At 44.6% G+C, this 18,891-nt stretch overlaps 1 protein-coding gene across 1 annotated transcript in view; it reads right to left on the bottom strand.

The window, feature by feature from the left end:
* Positions 1-16,593, bottom strand: part of LOC111952707 (mast cell protease 1A-like) — a 68,705-nt gene extending 52,112 nt beyond the window's left edge. The window contains exon 1 of the mRNA XM_070435014.1: positions 16,456-16,593. Coding sequence (XP_070291115.1) covers positions 16,456-16,593 — 138 coding nt within the window. The remainder of the gene's footprint in view (positions 1-16,455) is intronic.
* Positions 16,594-18,891: the final 2,298 nt, after the last annotated feature.

The raw sequence follows: 18,891 nt of genomic DNA, 5'->3' as shown, positions 1-18,891 counted from the left end.
AGACACCCCATTCAACATTCTACTGCCTGTTGACATCTAGTGGAAGGCGTATGAAGTGCATACAGATCCATAAATATAAGCCAGTTGAATAGGCAGGCCCTGACACAGAGCCCCATTTTCAGAATTTTCACTTCCTGTTTGGAAGTTTGCTGCCAAATGAGTTCTGTTTTACTCACAGATATAATTCAAACAGTWTTAGAAACTTCAGAGTGTTTTCTATCCAATAGTAATAATAATATGCATATTGTATGATCTGTTTCCCAAAGTGAAAACAGCGCCCCCTATTAAGAAGAAGTTTTAACAATGAATTAGTATCTATACCAAAATAAATGCTTTTCACTTACAAATAGTGCAAAAGACATGCCATCTAGCATTTATAACCATATACATGTATAACCAATTGTATGTATGTTTGTCCAACACATTTCAACAGATTACCCACTTGTAACGGAATTCGTCCTCCTCATCTAACGAGGAGTAAGAAAGGTCGGACCAATGCGCAGCGTGGTAAGTGTCCATTATATTTAATAATGCTGAACACGACAACAATACAAAAATAACAAAGTGAATAAGAACACCGAAACAGTTCCGTGTGGAACACACAAACACGGAAGACAACCACCCACAAAACACAACAGAAAACAGGCTACCTAAATATGGTTCCCAATCAGAGACAATGACTAACACCTGCCTCTGATTGAGAACCATATCAGGCCAAACGAAAAACCCAACATAGAAACACAAAACATAGATAACCCACCCAACTCACACCCTGACCATACTAAAACAAAGAAAATACAAGAGAAATAAGGTCAGAACGTGACACCACTATAGTAGTGTAAACATAAATGTTACCCAATGCTACACAATCGACCACAATGACCCTCACTAGCCGTACTACAGCTAACAGTAAAATACAGGACCAGCTAAGCATAGATCTGGGTGAAGCTAGCCACAATAAGGATTAGCCTCAAGGGGAATTTGCGTTTTGCCTTCAAAATGAAAGTGCCCCATGGAAAGTGATTCAAATTGATACACATATTGGAATAATGCCATATTGTCACGAACTGGCTTGATGTTCATAACAAAAGGGAGACAACATGGAGACAAGGAATAACAAAATATATTTATTAAATAAAGTAAACTAAATACAATTAACAATGGTGTGTGTAGTCAGTAATCAGTAGTGTAAGTGAGTGTTTGCATGCATAAATGTGATAATGTGGGGTGTTGAAAGGTGCCAAAGCAAACAAACAAACAAACAAACAAAATGGCCACAAAAATGCCACAACCAAACTCTAACAGTGTGTCTGCATGGAGAGAGTCTCCTCAATGAATGGGGAAGAGGTGCATTTATCCTGGGACACACCCGAGCCCAGGTGTGTCCCATTTCGCTGACGACTCTCCCGGCTCCGCCCATCGACATCCTATTAAGGAAAAGAGCAAAGAGAAAGAATTCGGCAGACAGAGTGAGAGGGTCGTCACAATATTTAGACTAAATAATGCTAACAAGGTCATAATGTTTTTATATCAATTCAACAAAAGACAATTAATAGTTAATATGACACAAAAAAACAGTTGGTGTCTGTTTTTTCCGCACTGTGGATGTATTAGACTTTAAAATTGCATTAAGGGCATACTAGAGAGGTTGGGTTAAATGCGGAAGACACATTTCAGTTGAAGGCATTCAGTTGTACAACTGATTAGGTAGTCCCCTTTCCCTTTTAATGCTTGTCTTGGGCAGGAGCTCACCGGAGCTGGATACCTGCACCTGAAACGTTATACTGCTTGAGCTCCTGTTCCTCTTATAGAATATTAGCTCAAAAGTATTGTGGAGCTCCTGCACCTAAAATTAAAACAGTACCGGCACCCAAAATGAGTACCAGCACCTATTTTAGTCCAAGTAAAGCACTGGGAATAATTATATGTACTGTATCACCTTTCCTATGTATCTTGGGTCAATGAAATTGGGTATCCGCCTACTGTGTAACATTCACAGATTACAATTCTGAAGAGTTTACACAAATATTAGCGTTGTAGCACTTATTGCGGGACTTTGAAACCGGTGTGAAATGAGCCACATTAAGCTCACCAGTCAACCTACTGTGCTGAACATTCATATTGCAATGTWCAGGCTTACCTATGGATCTTTGCTCCATGAATTGGGGTATCAGCCTAATCAGTGACACCCACAGATTACAATTCTGAAGAGTGTACACAAATATGAGCGTTGTAGCTCATAAGGGAATTTTAGCTGTGTGAAATCCCCTCACTATACAGCCTATTGTGCGTGTTGACATTCATATTGCAATGTACAGCCTTCCCTATGGTTGGGTCCATGAATATTAGCTGCAATGCTAATATTTGTGTAAACTCTTCAGAATTATAATCTGTGGACCCAATATCCATAGGTAAGGTTGTACATTGCAATATGAATGTTCTTTACATTGTAGGTTGACTGGTGAGCTTAATGTGGCTCATTTCACGCCGGTATCAAAGTCTTGCAATAGGTGCTAGGATGCTAATATTTGATATTTGTGAAAACTCTTCACAGTTGTGCTCTGTGAGTGTCACTGAGTAGGCTGATACCCCTTTTAGGGAAGGCTGTATATTGCAATATGAATGGGCGGGGGGGTTGTAAGTTCAAATCCCAAGTGAGGTTGACTCCCAAGTAATGACTCTGCAAAACTATGCCGATCATTATCATATTTCCCAGAATGCTCTATTGCGATTTGAATTTTAGAATTGTTTCTTTCAATATCTGTTGTTTTTGCATGTACATTGATTGACAAGTGGCGTACCGCAGTTTTGCGGGGCCCCCACATACCTTGCTCAGGCAAGGTATAGCTTGCAAGGTATAGGTCTGAGTAAGGTATAGCTAATCTCATACTATTCAACACATTTTGACATGAGGCTGAGAGAAAATGTTGCTGTTTTAAAGAAAATGAGGCTGATCGAAAAGAGGATTTAAACATCACTTTACATGCCAGCATAATGTGACTTCATGCTGGTTTTGCTTTAGCTCATGCTGGTCACAAGTGTCAAAAACACAGCAATGGCTGGTCGCCAGCATAAAGCACAACAAAAGTTAGTATGCCAGCATAACTTGCTAGACCATGCTGGTCAGACAAGTTTGACCAGCATCAGACCAGCACTGACCAGCAAATTAATGCTGGTCTTTGCTGTTTTTTTCAGCAGGGAWACCAAAAACAAAAAGCGAAAAATAGAGAAACTGGCATCAGAGATAAATATTGTTGCTTTGATTAATACTTGCACTCCCCTGTGCCCTTTCTGAGATTGCAGTCCACATGCTGCATTTCAGTTTCTATTTCATTCTCTCTCTTTTTCATTATCTGGATCCTTTAGTCATAAGCAATGCTCACTTACCCATATGGAGAGAGCCCCCCAATCATAAACCCTATTAGATGTTTACCACACTCTCATTCCCAGTCTGACACAATACAACTGCATGGGGGGCAATGTATGAATAGAAAAATAAGGCTGCTCCCACCAATGATCTTTATGGGTGATACAGTATACTCTCCTGGACCTTGACGGAGCTCTGTTCCTCACCATGTTCCACCCTGATGGGTATGTGAGACTAGCTGATGCTGTAATGTAACTTAGCCTGAACGTATTGTTCTTGCTACTAGTCTAGAGGTACAGTATGATGGCACGCAGCTTTGAAATTAACTTGGGGAAAAACCTCATGTAAGCTTGCCTCCGCAAAATTGATGGAGCCTACATATGTGTTCTGATACCCGAAGACAGACTTGTTTTGACGTGTGCCTCTTGCAGGAGAGAAATGGACCCGGTGGAGCCTGTCTGATTCAATTGAAGACTAAAGTAAATGTTGGGGGTTTTAATGCACTCCAATTGGAATTTAATGTAAACCACATCATTACATCTTAGTGTAATGCATTATCCTCACAGAGAGACAACCTGCTGTTCATTTGGGTTGACTGTGTGCTGGAGCCAGAGGTGGGAGCAGCCAGCCGGATGCAGAGACTGGACATGAGGTGTTTTGGGATCCCCTGGGCTGTGGAGGTCTGACACCAGTGGTGGACATACCATTAGGCAGAAGAGGCAATTGCATCAGGCCTTACATCATCAAGGGACTGCGTGAGCTGGGAATAATTTAAAATAATAATACTAGTAATGCTCCGCTCGAGGCCACCCCCCTGACAAACAACCAGCTATCGTGAGCTGCTCAGATCATTACTTTCATTCTGTCTTGCTTCAGCAGGTTGATTAAGAAGGCAGCAAAATCTGCGGGAAGCTTCAAAGTTGCAAAGGAATGGGAGGGAGGAGAGGGAGAGGAGGGAGGGAGGGGAGGGAGGGGAGGGAGGAGGGAGGGAGGGGAGGGGTTTCCTGGCCACTGTGCTCAGGTTAAGGAGGCCACTTTGATGACAAATTGTATTAATCCAGCCTAATAATAATTCATAATAGATCAGTAATTTATTTCCTGTATTTCATAATTGCATCCCCCAAAAAAACGGGTCATATTCAGGACATAACTTTGTAAGGACTGTATTTGTGCAAATGTTTCTGAAAAAAACAGCGTGGCCAGCTGAAACGCTGACTGTTGCATCAATTGAAACTGGACGTTCTAAATAAGGGTCCTAATCAAATGGATGCACATGGTGTAAAAAGTACCCAATTGTCACACTTTGAGTAAAAGTATAGATACCTTAATAGAAAGTTACTCAAGTAAAGTGAAAGTCAACCAGTACCGCTTGCGCAATTACCCTAGATGTCAGTTGCACCCCTAAAAACGCAAAACATATTTGTCATAGAAATTAGCGTTCCCTGGTATAACAGAAATACCACGAGCTTTTGGAAGCAAGCTTCCAGGAAATTGCGAGCGGAAATTGGCGCGCACACACCAAACTGGAAGTCTTCCGACTAAGCTTGTGGAAAGACAGTACCGTGTGCAGTTACCCGTGAAGAGCCTCACTGCTGCTCGCTCATTCATACTACTTAGTTCAACTTAATCCGAACATGGAAATGAAGAACAATTCCATAAATATTCTTTTTGATACTGTTGCGAAACTATCTAAAAAGGCAGCACTATCCCTCAAGAGAGATGGCTTTCACACTTCAGCAGTAATTAAAATCATGAACTTCTTTTGAGGGAAAAGATGCAATGACAGTTTAGAAAAGCAATTTACGGACTCCTCTTATTGAAATCTGCGGCTAATTCCTCCAGGGCTTAGCTGTCGCTGGATCTGCAACCAGCTCTGCGAGGCCTGGGGATCTGGCGAGAGACAGACTTTAAGTGTTTTATGTACTATATCTCTTGAGCACAATTGATGAAAATAATCATTCGGCCTCATAAACCTTCAAAGCTGCATTACTGGATCCTATTCCTATTAAACAGTCTGAAAGGAGCCTGCTTCCTGTGCTTGGCCCTACCTATGTTGAACATTAATATAACAGCTCTCTATCAGCCGGTGTGTACCAAACTCACTAAAAGTGGCATCGCATCTAAGCCTCTCTTGAAAAAGCAAACATGTTGACCCTGGAAAATTATTGAAAAACTTTCGGTCCATATACATCGAATCTTCCATTCCTACTTCAACAGATTTTAGAAAAAGACTGTTGCGCAGCAAACTCACTGCCATTTACTGAAGGACAAATAATGTATATCGAAATGCTTCAGTTCCTGGTTTTTAGACCTCACATCATCAGCACTGAGACTGCACTTTGTGAAGGTTGGGGTAAATGACCTTTAATGGCGTCTAGACCGAGGCTCTGCCATCTGTCCCGTGCTACTAGACCTTAGTGCTGCCTTTTGACACCATCCGAATCACCCACATTCTTTTGGAGAGCACTGGATAACCCAAAATTTGGTCTTACCCACGGACAAGTTCTGGCTGGTTTAGATCTTACCTGCCATGATAGGAAGGCTATACATCACCAATTGAATTTCTAGTAACTTTGCGGTGGCTGAAGTAGAAGAAACTATGGCTCTCGATCACATCACTCTAGCAAGATACAAATTGAACACTCAAACTGTGTTAAAAGATGCATGCACCAATCGTGTCTACGGTAGTTCGTGTCTCAAAGCTCTCGCGTGGGCGTTCTTTTAGGATCCGTGAGCAATTAGCTTCTATAATCACAACTAAATCACTATTCATTTTACCACCCTCACTCTTGGATGGTGTATCCTGCGCATAACATCATAAAATAGTTTAACTTTCTGTCAATACCATGTGCCCTAGTGTCGCAGAATGTGGAGAAGCACAGCATGAATCAACATCATGTCAAATGTATAACATTGCAGTGAAGAGTCCACCTAGAGATTCGAGAGCCGTCCTCGATCTAGATGGCATAATCAGCTGTCGTATGTTTTCAAGAGAGCACGCAGAAGATGGGATCTGAGTCTGATATAGGTACTGTATTCTTACGGGCTTAAACTCACCGAGACACAGCCTCATGTAGTATGAGATGTTACTACTAGGTGAAGTCTCCGAGTAAACAAAGAGCACTCTCTTCTTGTCTAGAATCTGACAAAATCGAAATCATCATCTATTGATGGTTGTTAAAGTCTCTGTCTCACAATATAGACAATCACTGCCGTGCAGGACCGTCTAAGGAACGATTAACCTTATCTTTTTGGGCCTAGGCCTTCAGTTCTGATTTGGGCTCTCTTTTTTGACGGAGAGGTCATATAGGTCAATGGCACCTGTTTGTGCAGTGAGGACACCTGCATAATTTTTCAACTAGGTCAGTCGTATATATATCTCACTCTGAATAAAACAGATCAAGAGAAATTCTCCGCTACAGTATATGGGTGCGACAAAAATGACTGGTCTAGAAAATAGATGTAACTTAATCCTATAACCGGGGAAATTCAGTCGTATACAGTTAGATTATGGTTAGGTATTGACTATCAATCAGTTCCCGTTGGATACTATCTGGCGCTGGCTTGATATTTATTTACTGCGCGCTAAGCAGTCCTCTTCGCGGACGTGGGACCACGTGCTGATACCTAGCACGTTCATACAACTACAGAACTCACTACTTTCAGTTAATGTGACTAAATATACCACGCTGCTCTCCATATGCCATCCGATTAGGTTTATGACGTACGCAATATCCTGGCGTAGGGAGTGCAGAACGACCAAAATTTAGGGAGATAGTATGTTATTACTTTCTGGCCGAGGACAACGGACTCCCAAGCTGCTTATGTCGTGCCTTTACACTGCGCCTTCTACTACTGTATAAGGCCCAGGGCTGAATTTTTCAAGGCTTTTACTGTATAACCCTAATAAAGAGCGCCTACCATGTTGAGGCGTGCGGACACAATAGCGCTAACGCTCCTATCTGCCTCTATCCTATATGGTAGCCACGACGTTTCTATTCGGCTCTGAAGCAAAACGCTCAGTGAATGGTGCAAATGTTTTTCCTAAGGTTAGCGAGCTCTATGACGAATCCACCACACGCTATCCAGGCTCCACAGACTACTTGTAACGATACATAAAGCACCGGCATGGCCTTAGTCGGTGTGAGGGAAACTTGTGCCCAAACTCGTACCAGCAAAGTATTCTCTAGCTCATAATAGGGGCACAAACACTCCAGCCCCTCGGGAAGGTGTTTCAGGAACAGAGTCTGGAATGGCATCCTCTCGCTCTTCATTAGATCAGACCCCGAGATCTCTTTGGAGTTGATAGAGCAGTATTCAAGAGACCTGCTTTTTAACTTGGTTTCTTGGCGTAATCTCGCGCGATCACTTCACAGTCTATTTGGAAAGGTATTAGCATTATTCCAATGGAGGGGGCTGAAGAAAACACGTTATGCAAAATCCTGTCTGAGCTAAATCCGGTACTTAGTTAAGAGAGATCAAAATACAATATCACGAAGGTCATGCTAGTAAACTGAGAAAGTGACTTATCTTTCCATTAACCAGTATAGGCAATTATAATATGTCATTCAGGTGAAGATTGGTAATGCCCATCGACTGCACCTTCAGGAAACATGCATTTGATAGTGAGTGGTGAAGATCTGATACCGGTCCTTTCTCCGCGTAAGAGCTGAGTGTATTACATTAGTTTCATGGAGACACGCCACTTTGACTAGGTATTCTGCCATAGGAGAAGCTCAGTGTTTCCCTTCTGCTATCCCAACTGGGATTCAACATGCCTCTAAATCATGTCCCCAGGCGACTGTCCCAAGCATCTCTTTGTGGGACCTTGACCAATGCGGAGCCTCGCAAAGGTGCACAGGCTGCCGCTCCACTTGTCCCTCAGAGGGGTCCTCGACTCAAGGGATACTGGTTCAACACGTTAATCCGTCATCATCGCGATTACCTAAGAGAAGGGGAGAGTGGTGCGGTGTCAGACTCACTATATGAGGGGAGGGTTGACAATAACGCTAGCTGCACAGTGATCATAATGCTCTGCTCTTGGGCGACAATGGGCGGCACACCCTTACCACCGTCACCCTTATGGCGCTATACATGTTGACTGTCAAAATCTGATGTTAGGTTTAGACGCACTCTTCTCTGAGGAAATGGAGACTAATATCCACCATAATCAACGGGATCGCATTATATGTATTCAATGTTCACCCAACAGGTGAGAAGGTAAAGTTGGTGGTTAATTGCAGTAGATTTACCCTTGACTGTATAAAGCCTTGAGTAACTGACTGCGCTCGGCGTGGTGCTGTGCTTGGTCCAACAGTGAGGTGGGGTTAAATTCGTCTTCCTTCAATTCTATGGTAGGCCCTGTCCTGGCAGAGAGGATTTCTATATCACGAGAGTATGTGGGCGCACCAGTCGTCATCTGGATGTAAACATTGCACCTCTCACCATACGCTCGCAAGGAATCGTATCAGTCATCTCGTACCATCGACAACTACGCAGTATAGTATGAAGAGGTGCTGCGACAGAACTGGTCTCTGGAGCGGATACAATGTCTGAGATATGAACCGGTATGTTGCGTGAGGCATGCATATCAATACCGGATGCCCTGTCCTTAACGCTTGCAGTTGAATCCACTTCGTGAATTGTGAAGATGAGAGGTGCTTGATACTGCTTAGCACTTCCCTCACGTATACGCTCTGGATCTTGTCAAGGTTTGGCGATTATCCCCACTAATATCGGTTATGTTAAAGGTTGGTCGTGGATCCTGGGATACTCTCTGAAGAGACTCTCGTAAGCTACGGCATAGGAACCAACATATCGTGAGAGCAATATAACACTCGAGCGAGTTATTGGGTCACTGAGGAACCTAGAACACAGTTCTCCTTTTAGATAGACCATTGTGACTCGCTATTGTGTCCCCATTGACTCGTTCCGGCCTTATGGGCGTTGGTGCTCGAGTCTTGAGTATCTCCGTTGTCCAATCGCCAGAACACACTTTCCTCTTGACGCCCTAGTGGCTATCACACCTCTGGTTATTCTGCTACGTGTGGATATACGCGTAAACACCCCTACCTGTGTCCCGCGAGAGGAATGGCTGCGCTTTGTCATAACGATGCTTATAGTAGGACTACCTGGGATTGAGACTAGGCTACTGAAATAGTGTTCAACTGAGACACAGGTGATTAGCTGATTGCGACATAATTTGAAACGCTCAGCAATATCAGCCAGCGACAGAGAAATCAGGACCATTGAACTTAACTCAACTTTCTCAGTTTCCCCGTTAGCATTAAACCAACTATCACAGTGTTCCCTTTACTGATGGGAAATTGTGATCGTATTGAAAGCAATATCTCTATGCGCAACTCATTTTTCAATGACACACTATATTTGCAAACCGTATGGAGCATCTCATTTCTCATACTACTATTTTGTTCTGCACTAATCATCATCTTTGTCTTTTTCTGTTCACGGAGTCCAGACATGCATCTTGGGGAGGAGTCTATAAGTGGAGCTTCTACTGGACCCATTACCGATCGGCGTACTGACAGGCACGGAACTTTAGGACTCCCTGGCCCGTCTCTGAGTGCACCAGAACTCCTTGTGTGGCCTCCCGTCGATACACCCCAATATCTACTACGAGTGCAGTACGGATCGCGCCTAATGTTAGCTGCTATTGACGATATATCAGACTGTTCATGCTGTCGCGCTTAATAGTGAAACAGCTGCTACCAATGTCTCCTGTGCCAGATACTCGCCCTCTGATTCTTTTCACACAAGTTAAAATCGAATTGGGGACTGTGGTTTGACAGCAAATGAGCTGTAGGTGAAGATAGCAGCCAACTGGATGTTTGTATTTCCTGTTTGAGTAGAATTTCACGCAATGCGGAGGAGCTACAGTGCTTGTGCAATTCTGAGAGAGAGTTCACATGTTGAAACACACATTGTTGGCGTTCACTCATCTCCTTTAGGACTTTATCTCCCTTCTTCGTCGTTACGCTTTCTCTCTGTAGCTTGACACTCGCGCCACGAGGTAATCCAGAATTCAAATGCTGTTGTTGAGGTACACACTGCAATTGAGAGCTGAAATTCCTTCTTACAAGGCCGCACAACAAGATGGTTGGTGACTTGCATTTCTGTCAGGACTCCACTCCGTGTTTATCACCAGAGCCGGGACAGTTGGTATCCTGTATTTTATTGTAGTCAATGCTAGCTTGAAATAGCTAAGTATCCAAATAGCGCCAGGGTGTTATCATACATTGAATCTTGTTCTGGCTCTGAGTCTCTGGTTTTAATTGAACCGCTATGGACCACTCTCTGTCTCCCAAAGCACACTACAGTTTCAGTACGTGTATGGCACAGGACTGCAAGAGATGAGAGGTAGATTTGCCATTATAACAGCGAGGAACTATTGAGAAAACACAACACCTGAAATAAATAGTCTTACCCCATGATTATTACTCCTCTGCTCCGCAAAATAGGGACCATATACTTGAGCTCCCTTTCACAGCTCGTACTCCAACACCCCATGTGTTACCTACTCCATCGTTCTTCTTTTTTATGAATGAAAAGAGAAAATATGAACATAGACACATCCCAAACACATTTTTTGGTTGTTTCTTTCTTTGTAAGCATTAGTATATAGCATATGAGCACCATCTTGTGGCATAGTTCTGTTATAATATCCGTCCACCCGGCACAGCGAAAAGGACTGGCCAGCCACGTCATGCGCCATGGGTTCTCTCTTGGTTTTCATTCCTAAGGCGTTTTTGGCCTTTCTAGGGATTTTTTCCCTAGCAACCAAGTGCTTCTTACACCTGCATTAACTAGCTTGTTTGGGGTTTTAGGTCTGGGTGTCTGTACAGCACTTCGAGATATTTAGCTGATGTACGAGAGGGCTATATAAAATAAAAATTGATTGAAAAAAATTGATTGAACCAGTAAAATGCTTCTTGAGTAACCAAAGTTTATAAAAGTTTTGGTTTCAAATATACAGTACCAGTCAAAAGTTTGGACACACCCACTCATTCAAGGGTTTTTCTTTATTTTGGCTATTTTCTACATTAAAGAATAATAGTGGAGACTATTATCAAAACTATGAAATAACACATATGGAATCATGTAGTAACCAAAAAAGTGTTAAACAAATCAAAATATATTTTATATTTGAGATTCTTCAAAGTTGTCACCCTTTACCTTGATGACAGCTTTGCACAATCTTGGCATTCTCTCAACCAACTTCATGAGGAATTATTTTCCAAAAATCTTGAAGGAGTTCCACATATGCTGAGCACTTGTTGGCTGCTTTTCCTTCACTGCGGTCCAACTCATCCTAAATCATCTCAATTGGGTTGAGGTCGGGTGATTGTGGAGGCCAGGTCATCTGATGCAGCACTCCATCACTCTCCTTGGTCAAATAGCCCTAACACAGCCTGGAGGRGTGTGTTGGGTCATTGTCCTGTTGAAAAACAAATTATAGTCCCACTAAGCGCAAACCAGATGGGATGGTGTATCACTGCAGAATGCTGTGGTAGCCATGCTGGTTAAGTTTGCCTTGAATTCTAAATAAATCAACAACTGTGTCACCAGCAAATCACACCCACACCATCACACCTCCTCCTCCATGCTTCACGGTGGGCAGTCCCACACAAAACACACTTCCAGGCTGTGAATAGGTGTGTCCAAACTTTTGACTGGTACTGTACTGTACGTAAGTATCTAAAGTAAATGTAATTACTAAAATATACTTAAGTATCAAAAGTAGAAGTAAAAGTATGTAAGTGTCAAAAGTAAATGTAATTACTAAAATAMACTTAAGTATCAAAGTAGAAGTAAAAGTATAAATCATTTCAAATTCCTTATATTAAGGAAAGCAGACGGCACCATTTTTTGTTTTTAAAATTTACGGATKGTGTGGGGTTCTTTAAGGTTTTTAGCATGCTTGCTTAACTAACTATAAACAAGAAAATATCTTATGCATTAAAGTTTGAATTTATGACTCATGTGAACCTGCATTGTACAATATTCTCAGAAGCCTGACTGTTAGGGTGCAACCCAAAGAATGTGTTTTGTATGCAACAATGTACAAGGGCATAAGATATGAACAGCAGTGTGAAATGTGTGTGTGTTAAGAAGGGCAGAGAGGCACAGGAGGGGTGTAGAGGGAGGGGGGTGAATCAGGAGACTGCTGACTATGGTGTATAATAGACAATAATAGGTAAACTATACACACGAAGATCATCTGTGAGGTTCTGAATTATGCACTATAACCCAATACTATAACACATGTGATTGAATATTAGCAACTGTTGGCCTGGGAGCCTYGGTGTCTGTGTGTGTGTGTGCTGGAAGTAACAGTTAGCCCCAGATAAGTGTGCTGGGAAGCTGTGGTTAGCCTTGAGCGAGAACAGTGGGCTTTGTATACAGGTGCAAATAGCTCAGACAATATTGCAGAGCTGTCTGACCTCAGTCTTTGGGGTGAGGGAGCGTAATCTACACAGCAACAGCGTCGGGACATCACATGCGCTAAGGGGCTAGGACTAGCTTAAGCGCCAACACCAACGATAGMCTGGGTGAGTCTAAACCACGCCCAGTCTCTACTCTGACAGGCCGGCTCGGAAGCGGGAACTATCTCTGTCATGAGTATATTATAATATCTTTGTCAGGAACAAGTCAGTTCCTTGTTCCACCCTGCGGGGTGGTGCAGTGAACCCGTATATACGGAAATTGCATTTGCCATTTATTAACTATTGAATGAAACAATTTTATTTTAACCAAGTTCAGGTGTGGTATTGTTCCTATCTCAGTTGAACCTTCGCAGCCTTAACAATAGCCAGAGGCACATTCCAACAGTCAGATATTATTTACAAAAGATGCATTTGTGTTAGTGAGTCCGCCGACCATAGCAGTAGGGATGACCAGGGATTTTCTCTTGATAAGTGCGTGAATTTAACAATTTTGCTGTCCTGCTAGCATTCAAAATATAACAAGTACTTTGGGTTGTCAGGGAAAATGTATGAAGTAAAAAGTACAACATTTTCTTGAGGAATGTAGTGAAGTAAAAGTTGTCAAAATATAAATAGTAAAGTACAGATACAGCAAAAAATGACTTAAGTAGTACTTTAAAGTATTTTCACTTAAGTATTTTACATACAGTGGGGAGAACAAGTATTTGATACACTGCCATTTTGCAGGTTTTCCTACTTACAAAGCATGTAGAGGTCTGTAATTTGTATCATAGGTACACTTCAACTGTGAGAGACGGAATCTAAAACAAAAATCCAGAAAATCACATTGTATGATTTGTAAGTAATTAATTGCATTTTATTGCATGACATAAGTATTTGATACATCAGAAAAGCAGAACTTAATATTTGGTACAGAAACAATTTTGCAATTACAGAGATCATACGTTTCCTGTAGATCATACGTTTCCTGTAGTTCTTGACAGGTTTGCACACACTGCAGCAGGGATTTTGGCCCACTCCTCCATACAGACCTTCTCCAGATCCTTCAGGTTTGGGGCTGTCGCTGGGCAATACGGACTTTCAGCTCCCTCAAAGATTTTCTATTGGGTTCAGGTCTGGAGACTGGCTAGGCCACTCCAGGACCTTGAGATGCTTCTTACGGAGCCACTTCTTAGTTGCCCTGGCTGTGTCTTTCAGGTCGTTGTCATGCTGGAAGACCCAGCCACGACCCATCTTCAATGCTCTTACTGAGGGAAGGAGGTAGTTGGCCAAGATCTCGTGATACATGGCCCCATCCATCCCCCCTCATACGGTGCAGTCATCCTGTCCCCTTTGCAGAAAAGCATCCCCAAAAAATGATGTTTCACCTCCATGCTTCACGGTTGGGTGGTGTTCTTGGGGTTGTACTCATCCTTCTTCTTCCTCCAAACATGGCGAGTGGAGTTTAGACCAAAAAGCTCTATTTTTGTCTCATCAGACCACATGACCTTCTCCATTCCTCCTCTGGATCATCCAGATGGTCATTGGCAAACTTCGACGGGCCTGGACATGCGTGGCTTGAGCAGGGGGACCTTGCGTGCGCTGCAGGATTTTAATCCATGACGGCGTGGTGTGTTACTAATGGTTTTCTTTGAGACTGTGGTCCCAGCTCTCTTCAGGTCATTGACCAGGTACTGCCGTGTAGTTCTGGGCTGATCCCTCACCTTCCTCATGATCATTGATGCCCCACGAGGTGAGATCTTGCATGGAGCCCCAGGCCGAGGGTGATTGACCGTTATCTTGAACTTCTTCCATTTTCTAATAATTGCGCCAACAGTTGTTGCCTTCTCACCAAGCTGCTTGCCTATTGTCCTGTAGCCCATCCCAGCCTTGTGCAGGTCTACAATTTTATTCCCTGATGTCCTTACACAGCTCTCTGGTCTTGCCATTGTGGAGATGTTGGAGTCTGTTTGATTGACTGTGTGGACATGTAACGGCTTTTCTTCCAAGGGTGAATGAGAGGACCAAAATGCAGCGCGGCTAGTGTTCAACATGTTTAATAACGAACAAGTGAACACTACAAACAACTTACAAAATAACAAACGTGCAAAACCGATACAGACCTATCTGGTGCAGAACACAAACACAGAGACAGGTAACAAACCACCCACAACGAACACAGTGAAACAACCTACCTAAATATGACTCTTAATTAGAGGAACGCAAAACACCTGCCTCTAATTAAGAGCCTTACCAGGCAACCCTACCAACATAGAAGACACACAACAATAGAATGCCCACCAAAACTCACGCCCTGACCATCACACACATACAAAACAACAGAAAACAGGTCAGGAACGTGACAGGAACCCCCCCTCAAGGTGCGAACGCCGGGCGCACCAGCACAAGTCCAGGGGGGTCTGGTGGGCATCTGACACGGTGGTGGCTCAGGCTCCGGACGCTGTCCCCACACCACCATAGTCACTCCCCGCTTCTGTATCCCCCTCCCAATGACCACCTCCAACTAAAACACCTAAATGAAGGGGCAGCACCGGGATAAGGGGCAGCACCGGGATAAGGGCGGCAGGTCCTGGCTGAGGAACTCTGGCAGGTCCGGGCTGAGGGCTCTGGCAGGTCCGGGCTGAGGGACTCTGGCAGGTCCGGCTGAGGGACTCTGGCAGGTCCGGGCTGAGGACTCTGGCAGGTCCGGGCTGAGGGACTCTGGCAGGTCCGGGCTGAGGGACTCTGGCAGGTCCGGGCTGAGGGACTCTGGCAGGTCCGGGCTGAGACGCACTGTAGGCCTGGTGCGCGGGTACCGGAACTTGTAGGTACCGGGCTAAGGACACGCACCTTCAGGCTAGTGCGGGGAACAACAACAGGGCACACTGGACTCTCGTGGCGCACATCTAGGCCTGGTGCGTGGTACCGAACTGGAGGTACCGGGCTGAGGGCACGCACCTCAGGCGAGTGCGGGGAGAAGGAACAGTGCGTACAGGGCTTGGGAGACGCACAGGAGGCTTGGTGCGTGGTGCCGGAACTGGAGGCACTGGACTGGAGACACGCACCATAGGGAGAGTGCGTGGAGGAGGAACAGGGCTCTGGAGATGCACTGGAAGCCTGGTGCGTGGTGTAGGCACTGGTGGTACTGAGCTGGGGTGGGAAGGTGGCGCCGGATATACCGGACCGTGAAGGAGGACACGTGCTCTTGAGCACCGAGCTCCCCAACCTTACCAGGTTGAATGGTCCCCGTAGCCCTGCCAGTGCGGCGAGGTGGAATAGCCCGCACTGGGCTATGCAGGCGAACCGGGGACACCACCTGTAAGGCTGGTGCCATGTACGCCGGCCCGAGGAGACGTACTGGAGACCAGATACGTTGGGCCGGCTTCATGGCACTCGGCTCGATGCCCAACCTAGCCCTCCCAGTGCGGCAAGGTGGAATAGCCGCACTGGGCTAAGCACGCGTACTGGGGACACCGTGCGCTCCACGCATAACACGGTGTTGCTGACCAGTACGACGCCCTCTCACTCCACGGTAAGCCCGGGGAGTTGGCTCAGGTATCCAACCCGGCTTCGGCCACACTCCCCTTTAGCCCCCCCCAAGAAATTTTTGGGTGAGCCTCTCGGGCTTCCGTGCTAGTCGCGTACCTCATACTCCGGTTCCTTCTCCGGTTGCCTCTGCTCTCCTCGTTGCCTCCAGCTGTTCCCATGGGAGGCGATCTTTCCAGCCAGGATCTCCTCCCATGTGTAGCAACCCTTGCCGTTTAAGACATCTTCCCATGTCATTCCTCTGTCTGTCTCTGCTGCTGTCGTGCCCGTTGCCACGCTGCTTGGTCCGGTTTTGGTGGGTGGTTCTGTAACGGCTTTCTTCCAAGGGTGAATGAGAGGACCAAAATGCAGCGCGGCTAGTGTTCAACATGTTTAATAACGAACAAGTGAACACTACAACAACTTACAAAATAACAAACGTGCAAAACCGATACAGACCTATCTGGTGCAGAACACAAACACAGAGACAGGTAACAACACCCACAACGAACACAGTGAAACAACCTACCTAAATATGACTCTTAATTAGAGGAACGCAAAACACCTGCCTCTAATTAAGAGCCATACCAGGCAACCCTAAACAACATAGAAACACACAACATAGAATGCCCACCCAAAACTCACGCCCTGCCCATCACACAATACAAACAACAGAAAACAGGTCAGGAACGTGACAGGACAGGTGTCTTTTATACAGGTAACGAGTTCAAACAGGTGCAGTTAATACAGGTAATGAGTGGAGAACAGGAGGGCTTCTTAAAGAAAACCTAACAGGTCTGTGAGAGCCGGAATTCTTACTGGTTGGTAGGTGATCAAATACTTATGTCATGCAATAAAATGCAAATTAATTACTTAAAAATCATACAATGTGATTTTTTCGGATTTTTGTTTTAGAGTTCCGTCTCTCACAGTTGAAGTGTACCTATGATAAAAATTACAGACCTCTACATGCTTTGTAAGTAGGAAAACCTGCAAAATCGGCAGTGTATCAAATACTTGTTCTCCCCACTGTAACTGCCAGTTTGAGCGTATGCTGCAGGAACCACTGTAGAATGATCACACTGGTTTGTTGGTACGTGCCAAAGGTTTAATAAAGCAAATCTGAAGAAAACACTACAGAAGTTTTATCAACACATCTCCTGCGCTGCTCACTAATAGAGAAGCCTTGACCATTGCTACTCCCTCTTCCGGGATGGCTACAAGACCCTCCCCGACCCTCCTTTATGCATGTCATATCACACCTCCAATCTACTCCTCCCCTCCTATAGGAAMAAACTTAAACAGGAAGTACCAGTGGTAAGGACTGTTCAACGTTGGTCTGACCAAGATTGTTTGACCACAAGGACAGGGAAATGTTCCAGGTTGTCTCGGAGAATAGCATTGACAAATACAGTGACTGTGACTGAGTTCATCAGGAAGAGGATATTGTTCCCACTGTGACGATTGCAACTTATCCAAACCAAAAACCATGGATAGATGGCAGCATTCTCTCAAACTGAACCACTGCATTTAACCACGGCAAGGTGACTGGAAACATGGACGAGTATAAACAGTCCAGCTATGCTCTCTGTAAGGCAATCAAACAGGCAAAACTTCTGTACAGAGACAAAGTGGAGTCGCAATTCGATGGCCAAGACACAAGACGTGTGTGGCAGTGACTCCAGACATTCATGGATTATAAAGGGAAAACCAGCCACGTCGTGGAAACGGATACCTTGCTCCCGGAAAAGCTAAACACCTTCGCCCACTTCGAGGAAAACATAGTGTCGCCGACGCATGAGGACTGTGAGTTCTCGCTCTCTGTGGCCAGTGTGAGTAAGACATTTAAACTTGTTAACCTTTGCAAGGCTGAAAGCCCAGACAGCATCTCAAGCCGCGTCCCCAGAACGTCGAAACAGACTACAGGGTGTGTGCCAGGAAAATAACCTCTCCCTCAACGTCAACAAAAAGAAGGAGCTGATCAGGAGACAGCAGAGAGAGCACGCCCCCATCCACAACGACAGGGCCTCAGTGGAGCGGTTTGTCGGCGTGCACTTCACTGACAACCTGAAATGGTCCATCCACACAGATGGTGTGCTGAAGAAGGTGCAAAAGCGCCTCTTCAAACTCAGGAGGCTGAAGAAAATTGACTTGCCCCCTAAGACCCTCACAAACTTCTATAGCTGCACCATTGAGAGCATCCTGTCGGTCTGTATCACCGCCTGGTACGGCAATTGCACCCTCCGTAACCACAGGGCTCTCTAGACGGTGGTTAGCCCAATCCATCACCGGGGGCACACTGCCTACCCTCGAGGACATCTACAGCATCCTGTGTCACAAAACAAAATTCTTCCCCCAAAAAAGTTTCCCCAGGGGAATTGTCTAATCGTTTCATGTTAAAAGTGTATTAAAAAATGCATAGAAATGCAGTAGTGAACTTACTCATCCCTCAGACATGACTCAAACATGTATTTTTTCCAAACTCACAAAAACATGAAACTTGTGAAGTCCCACTGTCATTTCTCCTCATTGAGCAAAGTGTCTGGAAAGTCCATA

This window comes from Salvelinus sp. IW2-2015, linkage group LG26 (assembly GCF_002910315.2).
Source record: "Salvelinus sp. IW2-2015 linkage group LG26, ASM291031v2, whole genome shotgun sequence".
Lineage (NCBI taxonomy): Eukaryota > Metazoa > Chordata > Actinopteri > Salmoniformes > Salmonidae > Salvelinus > Salvelinus sp. IW2-2015.
The sequence above is the reverse complement of the archived record's forward strand: the minus strand, read 5'-3'. Positions and strand labels throughout refer to the sequence as shown.